This window comes from Vollenhovia emeryi, unplaced genomic scaffold, assembly GCF_000949405.1.
Source record: "Vollenhovia emeryi isolate VEMERY1.0 unplaced genomic scaffold, V.emery_V1.0 DF939146.1, whole genome shotgun sequence".
NCBI classification, from domain to species: Eukaryota; Metazoa; Arthropoda; class Insecta; order Hymenoptera; family Formicidae; genus Vollenhovia; species Vollenhovia emeryi.
The window spans coordinates 2,207,255-2,218,300 of record NW_011967220.1 but is presented as its reverse complement, the minus strand read 5'-3'; the positions used below and the strand labels follow the sequence as shown (position 1 = coordinate 2,218,300).

Sequence of the window (11,046 nt, the reverse complement as noted above, 5' to 3'; positions counted from 1 at the left end):
AATGGCGAGTTCTGAGGAAAAGGCATACGAGATTATGAGAGAATTAGATGTCAACTATGTCCTTGTAATTTTTGGAGGGCTTACTGGCTACTCATCAGATGGTAAATCTAATCTAGCGTAACAAGTATCTCACCATTTTCCTATTAGTTTATTGGTTCCAAAAGGAGTTTGCAATTTACTTTATATCTCTTATCTCATAAATCAAAACTCGGCAGGATCAGGATCGATTGCTCTCACATGTCACTCAAATTATGTCTCTACTTAGACTATGCTGTGGGCAATTAAAAATTATTTAGATTTACTCTGAAAATTATAATACATTATAATGTTAAAAATGATCAATCTTAATTATTATGTATTTTGACTAGATATAAATAAGTTCCTATGGATGGTGCGCATTGGTGGCAGTACTGAAAAAGGAAAGTCCATAACCGAGTGGGATTATTACAACTCTGCCGGCGAATTCCGAGTGGATAAAGAGGGATCTCCAATTTTGCTCAATTGTCTCATGTACAAAATGTGCTATTATAGATTCGGCCAAGTCTACACTGAAGGCGGTACGACTCTTTTTCTCTATTGAAACGGTTTCAGTTAGTTTCATAAAGATTATTGTATCATTGAACTGTTTAAACAGGCAAACCTTCAGGCTACGATAGAGTAAGGAACATGGAGATTGGAAACAAGGACTTTGAATTAAATACATTGGAAGAAGCGTACACGACGGAACATTGGCTTGTGCGAATTTACAAAGTGAAAGATCTACGAAACAGGGGGGTTTAAGGTACTCTGACACCGCGATTTGCATAGACAAAAATCTATTGCCATAATGTCACAAATTTTTTTTACATTAACGTTCATTTATATATGCGTTTCGCGACAGTCACTGCGGAAATACATGTACATTATTGCATGTACTCATTGTATTGTAATTAAAATTTTTACAACTGAAATGTGAAGATGAAAAAGAACAGCATGAATATAAACGTTGCTGTGCGCAATTTATTAGAAGTTTAAAAGATATACGTTTAGCATATACTTCAGCAGCGTCCTTAAAAATCATACATAATATGTGGATAACATGACTATTAGAATACTACATTTGTTTATAAAGGTTAGCGTATAAAGCATATGCCTATGCTTTAAAATAGAAGAGAGCGTTTCTCTATAATAAATATTTCGCATTCAGTGCCCTACATATTATCGAATGATTATATTGTCTAAAGTATCTTCGTTATCTGCGAATGAACTGTGTTCGACATGAATATGTTATAAAGTTTATATTATATTGTAATCATTTCTCATGGAAACAGGTATAGTCAGGAATATTTAAATTAATTATATCGAAGCGCTAAGTAAATACAAGTTATGTTATATTTACCTAATTACTCATACATTACAGCCTAAATATATCGAGATATAAATAGAGTAATGCAATTAGATTGCATTGTTTAGGCCAATTGAAGTGTATTATAAACATGAAAAATGAATACGAATAGGGGGCATGTGTTTTATATTTTTTATTCTATATATTTAACAGACATTAAAACTGTTAAAACTTAAGGATTAGCACACAAATACTTGAATAAATGTCTTTTATTTCAAGGCTAATTTAGATGCATTATGATACTCTTTTTAATTCCATATTACAACATTATTTATACAAGCTATCTTAAAAATTCTAGCTCGATATTTTTATCATCACTTTAACAAAGATAGGAATGCCTATTTCGTTTAAATAATCATTTAAAGCTGCATAATGGAATTTACATTCCTAGTTGTGTGATTATCTTCTGATGGACCACATAGGATCCAATTGACTCAAGGGATCGATGACTCTGCCATTAGATTTTTCTTGTGACGATGAACTTTTACTCGACGTGCCGTCGCTTGCTAAAATTTTTTGTGTTTTTCCTAAAATGAAAAGAACATTGGGGAATTCTAAGAAGTGAAATGAGTAATGCTCAACAAATCACTTGCTTGAAACTGATATCACAAATCAATTTGTAATAGATATGATAACTGTGTACCCGATTGCTCAGAATCAGAACGTTGTATTCCCACGTCGAGATTGTGAAGAAAATCATCTGAAGGATGGCATTGTAACTTTCGCGATGTTCTCTCCTTGTTCCCTTTGAATCCGTCTAAATTTTCAAATGTAGCTCGAGTAGATGATAAAATGCCGCCTGATAAAATAAGACAAAACAGAGAATACTTAGAATATTGTTTCTTTAAAAATATCATGAGAGAGAAAAATTCTTCTTACGTTTCATTAAAATATCCTGAGCATGGTACAATACTAATCTGTATGCAAATAACAGTGATTCCTTATTTACGACTTGTTTGCGACACTTTGCAAGGCCCTTGAAAACCAGCGGTACATCTACGATTCCACAATCGGCGCGTATGTGGCATACAGTCGCAGCAGCCACTAAAAATAGACTGCTCAACGAACCGCCGTCTAAACAATGTACAATTACGGGCTTAGGAGAACAGCGTCTTAATGCCTGCTCTGTCATTACATCGCTTGAAAATGCAAGTATAGCGCCGGGACTACTCGGAAAACCACTGGAAAAGATATATATTAATCATTGTACGTGTACTTTTTAAGTATTTCAATTACAGAGTTAACTTACTTTGAAGGCCACACAAGAAATTGCATGTGTACAATGACTCTTTCGGTTTTTTTCTTATTATGCTGAATAGAAAGAGTCCTTTGAATATAGGTTGTATAGTTAACTATCTTTTTTAGCGAAATAGTATAATTTCCAATGTCTAAGTTGTCTTCTTCACTTATGGGCCAATATAATTCTCCATTCATCTACAAAAACATTTATTATATCGTTGGTACACTTAGAAAAGTAGATCAAAAGTAAAATGATAATAAAAAATTTCAATATGTATCTCTTTTCAGTTTCTTAAACATCATAGAAATATATATTATTTTTGTGTATAAACCTGAGTATCGGATGCCAAGCACGCAATAACTTCACTCTCTTGTTCCCAGATCATCGTCCAAAAAACGTTTAATTTATCTGCTAAGGGTGCTTGAGTTATAATAAATGCTGTAGGTATCCACTGCGTGATTTCCATGATGTGAGATGCGTTTATGTACGACGAGACATCCGATGACGATATTTGCACCCGTGTCGTGTCGTACGGAATACAATCAATTGTTCGATTTTCAGACGAGTGAGCTAACGCTACGGTGCTTGACTGTTTTCCATTTTCCCGTTCCTGGAAGCGAAAAGAGGACTTTTATAAATTCACGAACGTACTTGCATTTTTCAAATTCTATTCTTCAGGTGAAGCGTAAGATGTGGCTAGCGGGATATCAATGAAATTTTTATCTTGAAATCCTTACTTCGAAATCCTGAACCTCTTTCCACTTGATATCAAGATTCGTGGCTCCGCTTAAAGTTTTTACGAGTAAACTATTTACGAACTTTTCATATTTCTCGACATCGTTAATGAACTTTTGCAGTGCTGCTGGCTCTCCCAGAGGATCCTTCTTCGGTTGAACGTCATTGTACCACGTGTCCCATACGATTTGCAAGTTCTCATGATCACTTTTATCTTCGGTAGAAGCTGCGACTTCTTGTTCGGTTTTACAGGACTTGTCTTGTTCGTTCTTTTCCGATTTGTTATCTTCCGCAGTATCATCTGTTGTCACCTCCTCTTTCTTCTGCACTGAAAGAGGCCGCACTTCTGGCACAAGAGGTGCGTGGTTTATAGTAATGTCGAGATCGGACAGAAGATCAACGTTCGATGTCAGTTCCTCGGACTTGGTCGTGAGTTTCATCGGATTAGCACTCGTTGTCGTGTTCGTTCCGTTGTTGACGGCTTGCATGTACGTTTGATTGTAATTGGTGTAATTTTCAGGTCTCGTTACCGAACCAGCTGAAACAAAGTCAATTGAAATGATGAAACGATTCGTTACGCCTAAGAAAACATAATGACGGTACTAAGGCTTAACTTTAAGCTTTAGTCCAATTCGTTCCTTGTCTCTTTCCAACTGTTACTTTAGAAAGAGACAAATATGAATTAAACTAACAATAAGGGTAACACGTAAACGTACCTTGACCCTGCATTTGAAGACCGTAAGGCGTAGTATAGTATGTACCGTTTTCTGTTTGAGGCTGATAAACTTGACTGTACTGCGAGGATGGCGTTTGACTGACCACAGCGTTATTGCCCGCGTTCGTGTACCTCGCATTTGTCTCCTGCTGCTGATAAATGCCACTGGCCGTAACACTGGAGGACGTTGCCTCCAACGTTTGAGGAGTTTGTGCATCTTGGGGATTAGACGCGTAAGTGTAGCCCTGGGCCTGATTACCAGGATTGTATGTGTACGCTGTATTTGTTCCATGCGCGTTCTGCATATAAGCGTAGCTTTGGCCCTGCGAATAATTTGGATATTGCACATACGCCGAATAAGGAGTCTGCTGCGAGTACTGATACGACTGCGAGTAACTCTGCACCGTCGTCGGTTTCGCGTGGCTCTGTATTATTTCCGAGCTGCTCGAGCTGTTTATGTAGGCGTACGTGCCGGACGCATCCCCGGGTAGCATGCCAGTCTGTTCGTACGGCACGCCAGTGGCACCGTGCTGATAATTCTGATAAGTACTTGGATAATTCGAGGCGACGGCGTTCATTTGCATCTGCGTGCCGTACGCGGCGTACGCCTCGTCCGTGTAACTCTGCTTACTCGGTTCTGTACCGGCCTGCTGCGGATACTGGACAGGGTTAACGCCGTGTAAGCTCGGGGAGTACGGCACCGAGGCTTCGTTCGTCGACGGCGCGGAATGTACGGACTGATTGCTCGTGCCCGGTTGCTGCGACTGCATATACTGCGTCGGAGGCACGACAGCCGCGTCGTATGTGCCTTGAGTATACGGGATTCGCTGGGCTTGCAGCTCCGCCGGATTGTAATACGTGGTGCTCTGATAGTTTTGCGGATACGCGACTTCGGAGTGGGCGGCCTGAGGCAGCGAATAGTTCTGCGTCAACGTAGCGTCCTTTGCCGGCAACGTTTGCTGAGATCTAGCGGCGTTCTGACCACCGTGAAACGACATTTCTTGGTTCAAAGTCGTCTTTTGCGGATTATCATATTGCTGAGCTTGTTGCACGACGCTATAAGCTTGCCCTTGGCCGTCCGTCGACACGATGCTGCTCGCCGCTGCGGCTCCGATCGTAGAGACGGGCACTTGCGGTACTGGCTGAACGTGCGTAGGTGTCTCAGCTGTTCCGCTTTTAACTGTGACTGTCTCTTGATTCGGAACGTACGGCGTTGCGATGTTATAATTGTTATAACCGGTTGGAGATTGATAAGCATCGTATTGCAGAGCCGCGTTAGAAACATTGTAGTTAGAAGAGATGTCTCGGAACGTATCTTGTCCGGATGTAGGTAGAGTTTGTCCGTTAGGCAGATAGGAACTGACAGGGTAGTGTACAGTCGAATTAGATATATCTGCAGATGACGTGGACAGAGTCGGTTGCTGATAGACGTTCGTGGTGTTCGTAGCGGCCGGCAAGTAGCTCTGACTCAAGATGCTATTAGCAACAGGATTTTCATAATAAGTCTGCGTACCGTACGGATACGGGGAGCCTGTTCTATAATCAGCGTACGACGCGGGATAATAATGTTGCGACGACTTCGCAGCCGAGGACGAAATTTCCGACGCCTGTATCGTGCCTGGAGATTGAACGACATTTTTGCCTCCCATCTCAGTTGCCAACGTTTTCGAATCCACTTGCATCGACGCGACATGCCCTTTGTACAAGTTGTAATATGGATTTTGATAACCGGTGCCGCCTTCCACTCTGCTGTTCAAATAATCCTTCAGCTTCAGGCCGTTGCCGGATCGAGGACGCCCTTGATCGTGAGTCGACGGTATCACCGCGTCGATCTTCTCGTACGCGTTCTTGTTGTCTTGCGCAAGTATCTGCTCTCGTTCTTCTTCTTGTACCTTGCACGTGCTCTTAACTCGCTGTAATAGCTTCGAAACGTTTATTTCCAATTTTGTGTAGAATTCCAAGCCTTTGCTCGATTTTGCTAACAAATCCTCGTACGAATCATAAGAATTGATCAAAGAAGATATGGTCACTTCTCTACGTTTCAACACTTCCTCCACATTTTTGCGCACATTAGCAGTCTGTGCGTACGCGTCCGTTAAAGCCGCTAAGATATTATCTTGTGCAGCAAGGTTTTGTTCTATCAAGCTCACCTGCAATCCAATATTAAGCTCTTTTATTCAATTGTTATACATATATATATATTAACTAAATAAATATTTAATCGTTAAAAGATATGAAGACGCGTGAAATTTTACCGACCAAACTTTGATGCTTGCTAAGTTGATCCGAAAATAACTGCTCTAGAGAGACAGGCGGAGTAGATTCAGATGTAGCAGTGACTAGTAAACGTGTTAGATCGTCTTTGACAATTTGATCTCGTAATTTGGTAAGCAAATCAAGTCTCTGCATTCGCATTTCGTCCACTTTATTCAACACACGTTTCAGCTCTTTAATATGCATTTTCTCTATTTCCTTGGTTTGTGATTTTTCGAAACTTTGATCTAAAAACATTAAAAGAATGAATTCGTGCTAAACTCGAATTCAATAAGTTTTCTTTGAATCAATATGACTATTTTATTGTTGTTATATTTATAATATATATTATATAAAAATTACCTGCAAGATACACGTTGGGTGAAGGGATTTGAGCCATTAAATCGGCTATTGGCTGCGCAAGAATTTTTAAATTCTTCACATGCATTGATATTGCTTTATGAAGAGCTTGGTTACTTTCAGAAGCCTTGTTGTGTGCTTCTTCATATTTATTAGCTTCTCTAGTTAGATCCGTTGCTACTATCGACGGTGGTCTTTTGCCTACCGCATCTTGATACTGTTTTTCTCTACAAAATATAAATAAATTATTCAAACGGGAGTCACGGTTCTTAAAATCAAAATAAATTATTAATTATATTTTATTAATATAAAATGTATTAATAATACTTTTCAACTGTTATGAAATAGTGTATGACACACTAGAGGCTTAAAACTTTGAACGAAAGCATAGATTAATTCATACTTTTGTTCCTCATCCAACAAAAGTTGTGATATTTCCTTTAATACTTTCTCAACATCTTTGCTTGTTTTACATAATTTTCCCAAAATATCGACTAATTCTTGAATAACATGTTTCTTTGCATTAAGCGCGGCACATCGTTCGAGTAGCTCTTCCGGGAGAGGTAAGCATTCCCATTCTGAACCTTGTGAATCAAGATCCCACAAATTCATATGTTCCAGCTTCAAGGAAGTCAGGTAGGTATTAAGGTATTGATCTTTCTCGTCAATTTTTGTCCCGATAAAGCGCAGTATTTTAGCCTTTTCCTCCGAATAAAGAGAATTAGCTTCGTGCACTTTCATAGGAACAAACCTGTGAAACAACACATAGATATTAAACTCATACAAAAGGAATAAACTACGAATAATGCTCTACGACAGGAAAACAATTATAACGACACGATAATAATTTTGCCACTTACATTTGTAACTTACGATAAAAGACGATATAATGATACAAGAAAATATTATAAAATTACCTCGCAAATATATCCTGTCCCGATACCTCTGTATCATTTATGTTAAACGATATTCCTTTAACTAGAGACGCGCCTTTCACAGTAGGAAGGCTTTCTTTCTCAGGCACTTCTTCGTGATAAATAAAGTCGTTCTCATTTTTAGCGGCTTTTCTCTTGCCTTCGATCACATCATTGGTAAACGTGAGTGACTCTTCCACCGCGGCTTTTTCCTCCTTAATGTTTGCGAAATCGTAGATCGTGTGCGCCTCGTTGAGCGACGCTAACGCAGCATTATAAAAAGCTACTCGTTCTCCCATCTTCCTCTGTTCCTCTGCGGCAAGGCCTTGATAAAGATACGTGACGGCCATGTGATACGCTTTCTTAAACTTGACGTAGCGTTTCCAGCTCTGCAAAAGTTTCGACGAATTATAATTGACTCGGTAATTTTACCGAGCTCTCGCAAAAGTAATATACCAGGCTCACAAAATTACGCGAGCTAACTCAAGTACCCTAATGTAACTCGCCTTATAAATTTTGCTGCCCACAGTGTCGGATATGGTTCCGTCTTCAGCTCCGCCTTGCTCCAACGTGGTTAGGGCCATAGTGAAGTAATCTACTATTTGCTTTGCAACTTTTGCTGCGTAATATATACATCTTGTACACAATGACAGACAGAACTAAACCACAGTTACTACAACGAACGAACAAAACTGACGACTGACGGAACGTACCTACAATTGTTGGCTTACGATTGTCGAGCATGCTCTTCTCCAGTATGCACTCTTGCGCTTGCGCCAAGGAGAGCTGGTGCATGAAGGTCATTAATTCCGGCGACAGGTCGATACCGGACGGCTGAGGAAAACTGTTCTTCAGGTGCTCGAAGGCCCACGCCGCGCATTGAAAGTGAGTGCAAGCCATCTTCATTCCGTCGGCGCTGTTTCTCTCGGTCCGCGCGCCCAATTGACTGTGCATCGCTCCGATATTGTATAAAATCGATATTATCTCGAAACGGATGCTGCCCAGCGAGCACACCAGGTTCGCGTAAGCGTCTCGCCTAGAGGGAAGTGTTGTAGAGTCCGACAGGAATTAATCCATAAATACACAAGTTCGTGTACAACTAGACTGAATGTTAAATATGCATAAAGTGCAATGTAAGGATACCGGATTCGTACCATGTGAACGTGGCGGCGGCATGGCCGTCCTTGTGCATGGGAAACCTGCTCTGAAGGAAATTCAGCTGGCAATAATACTTCTTCAGCAGCGCACACCCAGCCATGTCGACCGGCGGTCTGACCGCCATCGAGCGTAAGCTCTCCAACTGGTGTATTTCATTGTTGTACGACTCAGGGTCCTCGTTGTAAAATTCTTGTATGTACTGCAAGAGAGAGAGAGGGGAATAAAAAAGCGTCGACGACGCACAGGGTGAGCAAAGGACGCAGGGGGACGTGACGCCGCCGCGGTGGCAGGTTGCACTTGTCGGCGCTTCGACGCTCCGCGTAAACGGATCTGCGACGGACTGCGTAACGTGGATGGACTAATTAGATAAAAAGGGAAGCGAGGCGCGCTGAGTACCTGTTTGAGCTTCGGTCCAAAAGTGGTCGGCTCCGGACTGACTTTCAGCTGGAACCATATCATCGGCAGCCTCGGCACCGCCTCCATGTCGGCGCGCTCCCGTCGATCCTCACTTTGACAAACCCGCCGCGCACTGACAGTCGGTCATCTGTCAAACTCGACGGAGGTGGATCCAGGCGAGGACATGCAATACTCTCCGTCACGTACTACATACGAGTGCGTATGAGTGACGAGGGATTACGGGTCTCTTTCAGGAGCGTACACAATCCGGGAGTCTCTCTCGGCCAGTCACGGGCGGCGCGACAGTTCCCGTTCACGGAAGCCGTTCAACGGGTCGGCATGGCTTCGAGACCATCGTACTCCAGGGCGGGAACTACAAAATGGGGAGTCACGACGGCGACCCCTCGTTGCACCGTACAAGTAAACGCACGTGCATTCGTACGTCTGGCCGAGAAAATCGAGACACGCGCGACAGACGGGAGTGGACGGGAGCGTCGGGAGTTCTATTTCGAGTATTTCCGCAAAATTTCGCTAGTGCAACGGGGCCACGCGTGAATTTATTATCGACGAAGCGCGAATTCACATAATGGCTGCGTACAGCAGAGAAAGCTGCTTCGCGACAGTGTAAAATTCGTAAATTTGACTGGAGCACGCTCTCAGATTCTGCCATAATTAGGAGCGTACGACTGCGATTAAATTCAGGATTTTGCACAATAGTTGCAAAGCGACTTTCTCTGCCGATAAAATCGGACGTATTTAGTCCAGACTCGCACCTGAAGGTAAACTCTGTCGGTAAAGTCGACTGTTCCTGGTTTCGTCTTTAATATGCGCACTTTAATCGTACGGAAAATTTTGCAATTTTATAAAGCCAGTTTCAAATTTAGTTAAAACTGGTTAGAACTACGAATTGAAACTTTCAAATACCAATATCTTTTTTATCAGACATCTGAACTGGGTGTTTTAGGTATATAAAAATGTTCTGCTACGCGGTCCGCAACTTATCCTGGTATTATTTTGCGCATAAAAGCTAATAAAAAGAATTACAAGCGCAAAAACTATGTATTTGACTGTGTCGGTAAAAAAGATGGCTGAAGGTTCCTCTTTACCTGTGCAGCACTAGATGGCACCAGTCGTGTCGGACTGTCGCGATAGTAACCGGCGATGTATTGCAAATAATAGGCACAGATACGCTAAATAACTAAAAGGCACGGATATGTAACTTGAATTAATCTATTTTAACTCACAAATAGATTTAATATCGCCAGTAGTGTAAAACCAACGTTTCTCAAGAACGACCTACACTGGCCAATGTTTTTTTTTTAAAAACACAACGTTTCGGTCCCGGATTTAGATCGTCCTTTTCAAGTAATCTGTTCACACAATTGTTACTGCTCTCATATCGTTCGTTTGGCCAGTATCGTTATGTTACTAAAGATATTAGTCAAAAAATGATTGCGCTCTTTGGTTTAGATTTGCAGAGTCGATTGATGTTGCATTATTAATTGTAAGACACCGAGTAAAACCAAAATCAAAGGGCCCGGCAGAGAGTGGACCTACTACACTATGCAGTTTGGAATCGGTGATTTTCAAGATAGCTCAGGTTTACGGATGATAAATTTTGGCAATGATTCTTATAACCCGATGTGGAAAAGGAAAAAAGATTCAACGGCCCCGAATACGGAACTGTGCCGGACGTGTTCGAACACGTACGTTATAAAACGAGAAAGCAATATTTGTCATCACCGACACTGACGGAAACTCATGTAATTGAACGGGTATATGTAAATGAACCTTTATGCGTCACTCGTCTATTTCTGCTGCGCGATGTCCGCGCGTACGAAGTGTAAATTTCTCCATTTTACAGATCCCCGATGGAATTCGTCATCGCTCT

General features: G+C 41.3%; 2 protein-coding genes across 5 annotated transcripts in view; one reads left to right on the top strand and one right to left on the bottom strand.

Annotated features, from left to right (window-relative positions):
• Positions 1-1,606, top strand: part of LOC105566249 (dolichyl-diphosphooligosaccharide--protein glycosyltransferase subunit STT3A) — a 6,525-nt gene extending 4,919 nt beyond the window's left edge. For all 4 annotated transcript variants that reach the window (XM_012020119.1, XM_012020118.1, XM_012020116.1 and 1 more), the window contains exons 11-13: positions 1-101; positions 369-557; positions 635-1,606. In XM_012020119.1, the coding sequence (XP_011875509.1) occupies positions 1-101; positions 369-557; positions 635-780 (436 nt within the window). In that variant the 3' untranslated portion in view covers positions 781-1,606. The remainder of the gene's footprint in view (positions 102-368; positions 558-634) is intronic.
• LOC105566251 (tyrosine-protein phosphatase non-receptor type 23) lies at positions 1,503-9,435 on the bottom strand. The gene is made up of 15 exons (XM_012020120.1): positions 9,156-9,435; positions 8,756-8,958; positions 8,315-8,637; positions 8,108-8,220; positions 7,605-7,990; positions 7,091-7,438; positions 6,691-6,914; positions 6,334-6,575; positions 4,076-6,224; positions 3,362-3,897; positions 2,956-3,234; positions 2,634-2,818; positions 2,264-2,565; positions 2,028-2,183; positions 1,503-1,911 (listed from the first exon to the last, which is right to left on the bottom strand). The coding sequence occupies exons 1-15, from the start codon at positions 9,240-9,242 to the stop codon at positions 1,784-1,786; spliced, it is 5,661 nt and encodes a 1,886-aa protein (XP_011875510.1). The 5' UTR covers positions 9,243-9,435; the 3' UTR covers positions 1,503-1,783.
• Positions 9,436-11,046: the final 1,611 nt, after the last annotated feature.

Coding starts and splice junctions, on each gene's coding strand:
- LOC105566251 (XM_012020120.1), bottom strand. CDS start 9,242: ATGGAGGCGGTGCCGAGGCTGCCGATGATATGGTTCCAGCTGAAAGTC. Junction 7,439..7,604: donor GGACAGGATATATTTGCGAG/GTAATTTTATAA, acceptor GTTGTTTCACAG/GTTTGTTCCTATGAAAGTGC. Junction 6,576..6,690: donor ACCCAACGTGTATCTTGCAG/GTAATTTTTATA, acceptor TAATGTTTTTAG/ATCAAAGTTTCGAAAAATCA.